Genomic DNA, 13,351 nt, shown 5'->3' with positions numbered 1-13,351 from the left:
TAGACAGTGAGCATTTGCATTGTTTTGACTGGTACAAGACTCATAAGTGAACTCTATCTGCCATGCCTCACCTGTATATTTATGCAATCCCCATTGTCAGTGAAAGTTCACCTTTTGTCACCCAGTGACAAGTTATGTGAGCGGTATAGGCTACAGGATCTTTACCAGGAAGTCATGTTATTTAAAAAGCACTTTTCCTTGAAGTGACATGTTTGCTAACCATCTGGTTGCTTAGTTCATCACATTATAGTGGCCTCCTTTTGAAATGAATGAAGATAGAAACAAAGCAGCCTGTGGGAAATCAAATAGCCAGCTTTGTTATTCTGATATTATTTTCTTGGTAAGTTATGCAAAAAAGGGGGAAGTAAAACAGACAATAAGGAAAAACATGATGACCAGGCCTTTCCCCTCAGGAATTATAGGGCCTAAGCCTGTGTTATGATAAAACCTTAGTTGATGCAATCGGCTAAAATGATCAACTCAATTCCCCCAAAAAAACTCACATGAAAAGTGAAGTGAAATCCCATCACCCCCTCCCCCTCCCTCTCGCAAAACGCTATAATGACAGATGCATGGCCTCTTACAGATGATTATTCTGACTAACAAGTTGTTATTCTACTCGTTTGTTGGCAAACACGTCTAGGTCTATGGTAAGGTTACGGGGCTTTTCCGTGTAGTGATCAACAAGGGGAAATATTGAATGTAAATTTCATCAGCCTCCGACCAAGCAGCGATTTAGCTCCTACTGACGTCAGAGAGCTCTCGTCCTATCAGGTTGAACCACGATAGTAGAAATAGAATGCAAGAGGCGGAACTGGCAGATATCTTCTGCGAGCTAAAGGTTGCTGTAAGATCGAGGGGACTTAGAGATTCCTTCGATAGAACAAATATTTCCTAAATTTACGACACAGAGGGTCTAGTAGAGATCCGACATCAAGCACATAATGGTTGTTGTGACAGCAGGGACTGGGGGCGCCCACAAAGTCCTCTTAATATCTGGAAAACAAAATGCCTCATCTACGGCACCACAGGGAGGCTTCAACCGGTCAATATCGGTTGTTCTCCCTTCAAGTCAAGTCTCGTCAGATTCAGATTCAAACGGATCCGGACCACCTCTTCGGAAAAGACAGCGACTCACACACTTGAGCCCTGAAGAAAAAGCACTTCGGAGGTAAGTGTCATGCAGTGCTATTATCCCGGGTATTACTAGCTAATAGTAGCCGCTGTAACGTTAATCCGATCATCCTTTTAACATTTCATGCAACGACACTTAACATGAGTTGGATCTGGAGATGTATAATTTTGATTAGCCTATGTTTGGAAGTTATATTATTGCTGTAGTTCTGAAAATAACCATTGTAGGAAATGATATGCTTTCGTGTGCCGGCCGGTCCATCTGGCAACGTTAGCGTTTTTTAAATGCGTAACGTTAGTGCGCTTAGTCCCACCCAGTTGAGGCTATCCAGTTCTGCCTGCGTGGCAAGAACATGGCCGGTAATTACACAATCACTGAAGGAGTGACATGAGACCTACTTCTAATGTAGTCGACTTTGACAGGAAATTGTGTTTTATTGCAAGGGGTAAAATATATAAGAAAATTAATGAAAATGTTTGTTTTTATAGGAAACTCAAGAATAGAGTTGCTGCTCAGACCGCAAGAGACAGAAAAAAGGCCAAAATGGGAGAGTTGGAACAGCAGGTTTTGGAACTTGAGCTGGAGGTAAGAAGATGACATTAAAATAAATAGTAATAACAATAAAAACATTTAAAAAGAAGGAAAAAATACAGTAAATGTTACCTTTCAGACAGACTCTTAAATGTGTGCCCTTGACACTGAGCACACATATTTCCCCATACAGAATCAGCAGCTCAACCTTGAGAATCGGCTGTTGAGAGAAAAGACCAGTGACCTCATTACTGAGAATGAGGAACTGAGACAGAGATTGGGATTAGATACTTTGGAAGTTGAGAAGGTAAATGAAAGATCATAACATTAACTCAAACGTTTGTGTGTGTGTGTGTGTGTGTGTGTGTGTGTGTGTGTGTGGGGGGGGGGGGGGGGGGATGTTGTTGCTGTGGTGTGAGTGGACATCTGAGCTGCCTTGCTGGCAGTGGACTGTATCTAATGATCTCTTTCCCTTTCCCAGGGACAGGTTCAGGTGTTAGAGTCCAATGTGAGCTCCATGGGTTTGGGGATCGGGTCTTCTGAGTCCGCAGCACTCAGGCTACGTGTGCCTCCGCAGCAGGTGCAGGCCCAGCAGTCCTCAAATCCGAGGAGTTCGCCATGGATACTGGCAGTCCTGGCTCTTCAGACAATGAGGTGAGACCGCAGGAGAAAATGACTGTTGCATATCCATTCTCAATGGCTTTCCTCTGTAATCATGATGATGATGATGGTACCTAGGGCAACATTTTGAGCAATGTTGCTGGGCAACATCAAAAGCAGTTCCGAGAGTTCTTTTTGAATGACCATAAAAATGTGCCTTTTAAGTTCTCCAGAAAGAAAGATGAAAAATGGTTACCCAATATCAATGGATATATGCCAGAACCACAATACTCAGGAACCTTGACTAGCAAGTTGCCTTGTGTATCATCAGTTCAACAAGCCTTCTGACATCTATTGTGTTCATGTTGGCTTAACTTGGTTTCTTTCCCGTTGCAGTCTGATCTCTTGCTTGGCATCCTGGACATCCTCGACCCAGAGCTCTTCCTCAAGGGGGCCCTTGCCGGGCCCCAGGAAGCCCAGCTGGTGCTCGGTGGAGGCGAGGGAGTTCCAGTATGCCCCGCCGCACCTGCAGCTCTGGGGCCCGCACCAGTTAAGCTGGAGGCCACTAATGAACTGATCCACTTTGACCACATCTACACCAAGCCCGTGGAGGAGGTGGTGTGCGTGGAGGACGAGGAGGATGAGGTGGAGGTGCAGGAGAGTGTGCAGGAGGTGAAGCTGGAGGATCAGCAGGAGGAGATAGAAGACGAGGAGGAGGAGCTGGAGGAGGAGGCCTTCTCCCTGGCCCAGGAGGAGGTGGTGGCGTGTGTGGAGGATGTCTCGGTGAAGGACGAGCCCGAAGAGGTGCACATCCCCGAGGTGTCCGGCGCCGCCGCCGCCGCTGCTGGGGTCATCGATGACTTCCTCTCGCCGGCGTCCCCCTCCCTGGCCGGCTACGGCAAGACGGCCTACCTGACAGACGCATACAGTGACTCTGGATACGAGAGGTCCCCGTCCCCTTTCAGCAACATGTCCTCCCCGCTGTGCTCCGAGAGCTCATGGGAAGACGTGTTCGCCAATGAACTTTTCCCCCAGTTGATCAGTGTCTGAACCCTAAACCGCCATCAGTTTTTGATATTTAGTTTTCCTTCGCTGCCCTTCTGGGCGTAGTTCAAAAAGTGACTTTCTTTGCTTTATATTGTAAATATGTGAGAAGTCATCACCCTAACTACCCTAGACTAAACTGAAAGTCTAGATGTAAAGTACTAACTCTTATCATGTGGCTGGTGACAAGTGCAGTACACCTGTATTAGCCTGGCAACATGGGGAGTTTTCGTTTTCAGATTAGAAAATTAATATTTTATCAGTTTGTCAGATTTGCAGAAAATCTAACACATTGTATAGGGTTCTAACTAAATATCACTCAATCAACAATCTCAATAGTCTGAAAGGGGTCCCGGGGACTAATTGTAATCTGTCTATTTATTTATGTATTTAGTGTGAGTCGTCTGTATGTAATGTCAGATACCAAAATGCTTTACTATGAATTGTATTATTTGAAATTTACAGCATTCTCCTCCTAGCATACTGCCCTGTATTAAACTTCAAGCATTGCATAACCTTTTTGTCTGCGGTCTTGAATAGTTACAGGGTTTTTGGGACAGGGGGTGGGTTTTTTTTTTTTTTCCCCTTCCAGGAAAGTATCTGAAACTGCATTCCACTTGCACGTGACCTTGATCTGCCCCCCCCTCCCCCTCCCTTTTTCCTAGTCTGGCCACTTCAAGTCTACTTCAGCTCATGTTGTAATGTTTTCCAGTGAAGTTGAAGACAGATGTGTTGACTATCTACTTGCAGAGTAAGTGTAGACATTGTAAAACATGTTTTAAGAGAAATCCCATGAGTACACCCCACCTTCATACACACTCACACACACACAAGACTTTGAGACCTGGCCAGCTGTACACTATGCAAACATTCCGATAAGATAAGTAGGTGCTGTATGGAGAGTTGAATGTTGAGTACATATCAGATGTTAGATTTACTGACCTCTACTCTACACTGCGCCACGTAGGTTGATACTACCTGTACTATCTTCCAGAATGCATGTAAACAAGATTAACTCATATTGAAGAGAGCACATGAAAAAAAGATTTTATTTTTAGGAAGCAACTAATAAATGAATCAAGAAAATACTCTACATACTAATTTATTATTAAAAAATCTAGTGGCAATTGAAGGCACCAAACTGTATTGTAATTTTCTGATATACTGTATGTGTCTATAACGCAAAAATGCATTATGGACATCTGGGACTCACAGCTGAAGCTTAGCAGAGCGCTCAATATACAGGTAGCCATACTGTAAATCCGATTTATCTTCACCCAATGTATATGCATGGGAAACAAAGTCATGAGGAGGGTGGGACATGTCAAAACCCATGTTAGCTCACATCCTGAGGGTAAAAGCTTTCAGAAAATGTATGGTTTATATAGTTGAATCTGTTTTCCCTTCATGGCATAGATCCAAATATATTAGGTGGTCTACAGTACACGTTTTTCACCTAAATCCATAAAATCCCATTCATTTCAATGAGACATCTACTTAAGAGGCTGTAGAAATCTTCAGCCTTGAGTTTGGATAGTCCATCACACATTTTTGTCATGTGAGGGCATAGACAAACAAAATAAACTGATTTGGTTTGGTGCCCTTTCGTGGCACCGACTTCTCCGCTGGCTAATGGACTATATGTTCCTTGATTGAATATCATTTTTTCCACTTGATGTTTTTGCTAGATTACTGAAAGTGTTCTATAGAAATAAAACTAGGCCTCTTCACACAACTAGAACTAGAAGTATAGACACGACTGACTGAGCCTGACCGTTATCAGAGTTTGCTTGCCTTTTAGATTATATGGCAGGCTATCTTACAGCGCGACAGTGGGGGAGTCCAGTATATTTTCTTTGGGCACACTGGTTCAGGTTAATATCACCCTGATGTCACTGAATTTCCCCTTGGGGATCAATAAAGTATCTATCTATCTATCTATCTGATCTAATTCAGTCTCTGGACAGAGGCTCTTCACTGGGTAGGGAGGCGTCATGAGATCACCATTGAGGAAGTAGCTTCCTCTTTTGGACTGATTCACATGAACCTTTGAATTGTGTACGTCTGTTTGATACCTGGCTTGTCACTTTTCAGGTTCTGAAATGTACCTGTCATTTTTGACTGTTTAAAGAATTTGCCACTGTGATGTGGGTTTCACAACGTCAAATTGTTTGCACTCCCTCTGCGTAGTTGTACCACAGTGTGGTTACCTCAGCTACACTGCTCTGACTCAACTTCCTGTGCAATGAGTTCTAAGCAACTGAGAGGGTTGAGGTTAAGGGAAACAAGCATTTCATTCTTGATGATGTTTGGTATTTTGGTTATTGTTGTCTGAGATTTCAGTGTTTAAGTGTTACTCTAAATCCTTGACAAAAATATGGTTGTCAAAAGCAGAGCGTTGATTGACACAAAACACACACACAATAGGTTATTGTGTGAGACAGTCACCATGATGATATCTGTGTCCTTAATGGTAAGGTTCATGCTTAAATTAGCATGTGGCCCATGAGTAATAATATACGCCTGTCTTCAGCCTGGGTGAGACTGACCAATCCTGGCCAGAGGCCCGAGGAGGTTGCTGAATCTTGTTAACAGGACCCCTCCCCACACACACACACACACACATACAGCAGCCAGTAGCCTACGGTGGTGTAGCATATTCAGTTGCTGATGGCTACGGTTACTTAGCAGAGGGTTATCATGATCCCTTTCTCTCTGTATTTTTCTCTCTCACACACACACATATACAGTAGAGAGTTACAAGCTTAGGGAGGTTTAGCTAGGCCTACTTTTCATTTTCATTTCCTTTTTTATCTCAATGTGTGTTTCCATACAGAAACCACCAGGGCGGAAGGTTAAATGAATTCTTCACGAAACCATGCATGAAACTCATGGTTTGTTGTTTCTGGTCTTTCCTGGGGAATTGTTCACAAGTGGCTGGGCAGAAACAAAGCGATTAAGGGGTGCCATGGAGTCAGTGGTTTCTTGATGATCTGACCGCTGATCTGTACCAGTGAACTTTAAAGATGGGAAAAACCAGAGAAGCTACAAGAACAGCATGGGCAAAATGGACAGTGTCACTGACCTTTATAGACACAAACACTGTATGTGAGTAATTCAAATGGTAATATGGCAGAAGAGCGATGATGATAATAATAAAAGAGAAAGATAAACTGTGCATGATGTGTTATTATGAGTAAAATATTTGGTTACATTATTTGGTTAACTATATAATAAGTAAGAAACTTCAAATGGTTATGTCCAACCATTTATAATTATAAAAGGGCCATTTGAAATTAATTCATGTTTCCATTTGTGATATTTTCTCTGTTGCCCTCATACCAGGAAGTGGTTCTGGGTGATAGACGTTGTCAAGAAACACAATTGGTCTTGCTCCATGTGCATTCATCAACTCTTCAAGCTTGACTCTTCGGGGACGCTGGCGAGACACGCCGCTCCGTCTGGCATCATGTTTTTGTTTGTTTTTATGTAATGTTCGTAATTTTATGTAATGTCACATTTATTTTTTGTATTGATTTGTCTAGTTAAATGTTTTCTCTCTTTATTTACGTTATTTTCGTGTTATTCTCTTCTTTTTACTGCTTTCAAGTCGGTCTGTCCATTGGGAGCTTGCTATGGCTAGTTTTTGCCGCTCCGTCCGGCATCTTTTGCGTTTGTTATTTCTTAAATGTAGTTCTATGTCTTGGTGTCACGGGTACGCTGGCGACTACGCCGCTCCGTCCGCTATTGTCTTTGTTAGTCTATGTGTCAATGACAATGTCTTAGCCTATATGTGGAGCGCTTTGGGTTGCACTCTGTGCACGTTAAATGCGCTATACAAATAAAACTGACTTGACTTGACAAGACAGGTTTGTGCAGATTAAGACATTACTGACTCTTCAGTTATTTCACTGGACCTTTCGCAAAAGTGTTTTCACAACACTCTATTTCACAAGTTACCACTTTGGCTTCAATTCTTGCCCTGCAGTGTGGCACTAGCATGAGGAAATGATTTCCTTATAATCTTACCGTAGGCCTACAGTTATACACATACAACTTTATGTATTGATATTACATTTTTGATGCAATTGACATCTGCAGTCCCTGCATGATATAGCCTACAATGTACATATTATATGTAACATATACTGGACAGGTCACATCATATCTATAGATTTGTGTACGTGACGCAGTCTGTAATCGTTCGGTATTCTGAACCAGGGCAGGGTTTTAAAACACATCTGTCTACACCAAACCCAAACACAGAGCCTCTGAGGAGAAAATCATAGCCATATGTGAGATCGTTTCCCCGTCAAACCACCCCCACTTGAAATGTTCATCTTGTCCAAGCACAGAGCTCCGCTCCAGGCTTGTGGTGTCATCTGAGCAAGTCTGGAGTCAGGACAGCCAGGCCAGGAAGGGAGGACTTTTTCTGAGTTGAGATCAAAACCTTTTTCATTCAAGGGCAGTACTGTGGGATTTGCCAGAGACAAGAGGAGAGACGAAGCAGGTATAGAGTGACTTTTGTGTTACAAGGATGTTGTTGAATAGACATTCTGAAGAATATCTGGGTCCATTGAATATAACATGGCATTTTAAAATCTTACATTGTTGATCATGAATGCATTCTTTTTCAGATTATTCCAAACTCTCTTAGTGAAACACATCTTCTAGTAAAGTAAAGTAAAGAAAAGCACTTTACAAACAAATCTTCTGAACTTTTTCATTCATGATCTTGCTTGCTGTCCATGGAAAACATTATGTGGATGTGTGGTTAAAGAAAGCATCTGTACTTCAATTGATATAGCATCTACATAATTGAAATGTAACTCTGCTAAATGGGCTCACATCTAAAACTTTTTTTTTTTTTCATTAATTCACTTGACACATTGTCTAGACGCTAATCTGCTAGTCTGAAGTTGTTTACTCAGTCAGACTGCTCAGAGAGAACTGAATGAGACGAAGGAGCCATCGGTGAGCTGTAAGATGCTGGCTACGCCTTTATCAACACATCGAGACCACAGTGGATGTCTGAGAGGCTAGACTCTAAGACTCGAGGACTTGAAAAGTAGTCTCTTCAAGGCACACTGAGGCGGAGCAGAGGCTTGTGGAGGAGGTTAGGCTATACGCAAGCAGGAGCATGTCAAAGGCATGCTTTCCAGCATCACCAGACGACTGAGATCACAAGAGTCTCTCTCTCTCCCTCCCTCACACACACACAAGCACAAACATATATACACACACACACACACACTGTTCATAAGGGTTTAGCTGAGTGTGTTTACTTTGAGTGAATTTAAGAGAATATTTATCACTTTGTGCATTCTCATGTACTTGCTGTTTATAATCATACATTTATTGTATGTCAAACAATATCCTTTGATCCTAAGATATAATGTTGATTTATTCTTTATGAGGCCCAAAACATGTGAAACAGAAAGAAAAAGACTGGCACATAATAAAGATGTTATTTTGAAAGATCTTAAGTCTGTAAATCATCTAAAATCTGATTTGATAAAAGTTGCAAAATAATTTGCCCATATATAACCACCATACTAGTATGTGATATTCATAGTCACCCACAGATTATTGCTTTCCTAATTAGGAAATAGAACTACATCCTCACAACACCTGGATGCTGTTGTTCTCTGAATTTGTTTGTGCAGCTGGACACCTTACTACATAGAGAAATATTAATAAAGCCATCTTCATGTTTCTCCAAAACAATGAAAAAAAACCCAAAAAAAAACAACAAAAAACAAGATCAGGGTTTTGTGATGATGTATTGCCGTCTTCATAACTCACAGGAAAACCACAATTCTATCCACCCATGTTATTGTCTTCCTTTGAAGTTGCGACATCAGAAAGACTCCGTTCTTTGCACAGCTATTTCAGTCACACACACACATACACACACACACAAATACACAGATAACATGGACTAGCGAGTGAGCGAAAGTTGCCCAATTGGGAACATGTCACTGTGATCCAGGGGCCCTGACAGAATGACATGCCACTGTGGGCTCAGGCATTGACCAACAGGTACGTTTGTGAGAGAGTTTTCTGGAAAAGCCTCAGGGAAAGAAGGAGTAAACTGGAATTACACGACCCATGGGTAATGACAAGGGCCAGAAGACCTTTGACCTTGCCTGTAGCGGAGGGTGAATTGGGGTGGGGGGGGGGCTAGTAGTAAATCAGTAGTAAATTAGTTGGCCAACTTAAGATAATACAGACATGAAGCCAAATCGAGAAAAGGACAACAACAAAAAACAGACAGTTCCAGAAAATTACTACTGCCCAAAAAACATTTTAAATGTGATATGAGGGCAGATGCTTGCCGAGAAATGACATTTGATTTGATTTGATTTAATTTCAAAATCACACAAGAGAACAAACAGCACAAACTTTATGTCCTGCAAGGCCAAGTCCACTTTCACAACTCCGCGGGATGTAGTGGCCTGCCGGTAATTGAAGAGCAAATATTGAATTTTCCGTAGGAGGGCAATGTGAGTTGATACTGCCAGCAGCAAAAGAACAAGGACAACGTGGACTTTTTCCAGCACCCTGGCTGAGCTGACAGCCAGAAACAACGCGGCCCAAGCTAATCTGCTACTTCTGAAAACATCAAGGTGAAACATCCAAGTTTTGATATATTTATTTTTCTTACCCTAAACAAATTGAATTTTAGGACAGGGATCTGAGACATTTCACACAAGCTTCTGCCAGAGACAAAGAGGAATTCAAGGTATTTATGGACTCCACCCAGCAGAACCACCCGGAACCCCTTTGTTTTCCACCGCCACCCCCATCATCAGGTTAAAGGACTTATCCAGGCTGGGTATCAGGCCGCCTTTTGACCCCAACGGTTCCAGAAGTCTGCAGCCCCCGCCCCACCCCCTCCCCCGTCTCCAGGATGGCTTATCATTGGGGATAAGACACCTACTAGCTAGTGCTGCAAGAAAGTCCAAATCTGCTGAGGCAGCCCAAGTGTGATGATGAAAACAAAACGCAGACAAAGGAGCACATGTGCGTACACTGCTAATGACCCCTATTTTGCAGTCTGATCTAGACATGCGAAATGTTTTGGACTGTTTTAAAAACACAATACAAATGCATTGTGTGGGCATGATTTGTCATACCATAGGCTGCATATTTTCCTTTGCATCACAATAGCCGTGGGCTGCCTGAGTGACTACAATAGTCTTTGGTGTGATTAAATACGTCTCCATCACAAAACAGATTCAACATCACAACTAGTTCTTTATCAATGTCTGTATGACTGAGTTTCAACAGTTTCAATGTTCAAGTCTGCTGCTGTGTAATCTGCCTAGCAACAGACAGAGTAGAGTTTTCAGTGTAGTGAAAATAAATGTGGCCGAAGGAGAGGTCAGAGGATGATCCTCAAAGCTTGTCATGCAAACTAATCCAGCTGATTATCTACCTCCTGCCTGCCTGTGGATATCCCCAGGAATATGTTTCATTTTAAGGTTCAGTTTAAATTTGAGAAATGTAACTTTTGTTAATTTGTCTATATAATGTCCCTGGTGCTGTAGTAATTATATGTTGGATAGATATGCTGACCTAGGATCAGTTCTGGGACCAGAACAGGTCCAGGTCTCTTCCAGAGAATACAGTTAGGGCGGGGACACCTGTTTCTCAGTAACTTAGTCAAGGGGAGAGATACCTGTGTGTCAAAAGCACTCAGACACACACAATAGCACCTGGGAGACACACAATAGGCCCAACAAGCCCTGTATTGTCAAATCAGGGTGTGTGTGTGCCTTAAGCCTCATTTAAGTTTCCTGTTTGTTTGTACGGAAATGGATCCGTCCATTTCAGACATTGATTTGTTTTGTCCGGATCGTATTGTAAGCTTTCATGTGCAACAGACAGACAAAGTTTTCACAGATGGAAGGCTCTATCTGTTATATCTATCCATTTGTGTGCATGTGTGCATTTGTGTGTGTCTATATACTTTGTGGGTGGGTGTATGTATGTACCTTGTATGTGTGTGTGTGTGTGTGTGTGTGTGTGTGTGTGTGTGTGTGTGTGTGAGTGTGAGTGTGTGTGTGTGTGTGTGTGAGTGAGTGAGTGAGTGAGTGTGTGTGTGTGTGTGTGATCATGAGATATTAGCTGTGCTCTTGGCCTCCCGGGGCCCAGATGTCCTTCTGAGTAGCCAGGCGTCGTAGTCCTCCCTGCTCATCTTCACCGCATGCTCCCGCACCACCTGGAGAGTGACAGGCACCCCACAATCACTTAATGACACCCTGCCACTGCCACTCCTTCACCACACTCACACACACACACACACACACACAAACACATACACACCAAGCCCATTTCCTGTCTTGGCTCAGATCAGATGCTTGGGGCCTGTGATGTGTGGACACGCCTGGGCACAAATGAGAGGGTAGGAGGAGATGGGGTCAAAGAGGACCCCCCCCCCCCCCCCCCTCGTATCCTACCATCTTCTCTCCCCTCCTCTCATCTCCTCAGAGCTGGGCAGTTACACTAATTCATTAAATCTATATCACTACATGTGGACATGTGGACTGAACAAATGAATGCCATGTAATATATTTTAGCACAAATAATGAGAATATACATGTTCTATTATGATCTATAATGGTTTTGAGCAGGATGCTAACACAATACATTCATAGGATTGTTCTGCGGGAAGCACACACACTTATAAAATGAGCTACTCTAAGTCACTTTGCTTAAACATACATAATTAATGTAAATGCATGTGTGTCAGGCCAGGATCTTTAATCACACAACTGTAAAGGAAGCTTTGCATACTTGTCCATCCACATCTTTTGTGGCTTTTACGACCATAGACTGTATATATAGTTCTACAGTCTATGTTTACGACAGGTCAACATCAAACTGTCCCATTGTGATTACAGTAAGTACTGCTGGATTGTAATGTACTGTATGTCTACCAATATGGCTACTACTTTGCATACATGCCCATTATAAGATTGAACCACGAGTTTAAACCTGTGGATTTGCAGCACCTTGGATTGGGCGGACAGCATGCTTATATCAAAGAAGCTAAATCTCATTGGTGCCGTCTGTCCTTTGCTAGTCTCTTAAGGAATCAGCAGGGAAGTTTAGGCTAATCATTCACTGCATACCTGCTGGTTACTATTACACATAAAAAAAAAAACTATTACAGTTTTTACTGATTGCTAAGAACATGTTTTTGTTTACACCCTTTTTCAAAACGTTAACAATAGCTCTAAAAAAACCCTCCAAACTATTGGAAACTATTGAACATACATTTGTATTATGGATGTATTCACAACTATCAGATATTGGTTGCATAATTATGAATCTCAAACATCTGTGTGTGAAACTCCTTTGCACTATTCTTCAATCAGCAATTGAAGTTAATATCAATGACAGTTACATCTTGGGAAGAAAGAATACAATTGATGCTTGCTGTGATATGCTTGTTTGCCTTTTTACTACTATAAGTATTAACAAATCCTGTCCGTATTAAAGACTATGATTTGGATTTTGATGTCCAATAGTGCAATTATTGATTGGATGTGTACACTTTTGTTGCTTATTGCATGTTTTAAATGTTTTGTAAGAGTCAGGGCCGATGTGTCATTTTGGTCAAAGTGATTAGGCCTGTGTGTTTGAAAATGTGAAAGTGATGTCAGAGTTGACAGAAGCATTTAAGCAATCAAGAAAAACTGTAAAGGTGTAGTGGCTGTTGGCTATCTTGTTGTTTTTAAAGACAGTAGTCATTGTTTACTCTACTAGGGTCTCCTATTGCTTTGCAGCTGCAATGTTAATACTCACCAGTGAATCACTTTGGATAAAAACATTGGCTAAATGAATACATGTAAAAGTGTATGTGAATTATGGCTGGTACCTGTGGGGTTACTGCTCTCTCCATTCGCTACATATAGTGTCAGAAGTGGGAATGCTTGAATAACAGTAAATGTATATGTGAACTGGTTATGGCTGGTACCTCTATGGCCACACACAGGTCCGGCAGGCACAGCTCCCACGGCTGCAGGGTGC

At 42.1% G+C, this 13,351-nt stretch overlaps 1 protein-coding gene and 1 long non-coding RNA gene across 2 annotated transcripts; both read left to right on the top strand.

The window, feature by feature from the left end:
• Positions 1–816: 816 nt before the first annotated feature.
• Positions 817–3,825, top strand: xbp1 (X-box binding protein 1). The gene is given in 6 exon segments (XM_076270005.1): positions 817–1,171; positions 1,624–1,720; positions 1,860–1,973; positions 2,148–2,234; positions 2,237–2,320; positions 2,663–3,825. Coding segments are annotated over 6 exon segments (1,263 nt in total). The 5' UTR covers positions 817–944; the 3' UTR covers positions 3,317–3,825.
• Positions 3,826–5,794: 1,969 nt separating this feature from the next.
• On the top strand, positions 5,795–8,893 carry LOC143105774 (uncharacterized). Its single transcript, XR_012983537.1, has 3 exons — positions 5,795–6,418; positions 6,656–7,820; positions 8,208–8,893. It is a non-coding gene; the product is annotated as an uncharacterized LOC143105774 (long non-coding RNA).
• The last annotated feature ends 4,458 nt before the right edge of the window (positions 8,894–13,351 follow it).

Source organism: Alosa pseudoharengus, unplaced genomic scaffold (assembly GCF_046254945.1).
Source record: "Alosa pseudoharengus isolate Yale_2024_CS ecotype anadromous, Long Island Sound unplaced genomic scaffold, YU_APseudo_1.1 YU_APseudo_1.1_scf_6, whole genome shotgun sequence".
Lineage (NCBI taxonomy): Eukaryota > Metazoa > Chordata > Actinopteri > Clupeiformes > Clupeidae > Alosa > Alosa pseudoharengus.
This window is presented reverse-complemented; position numbering and strand designations above follow the sequence as displayed.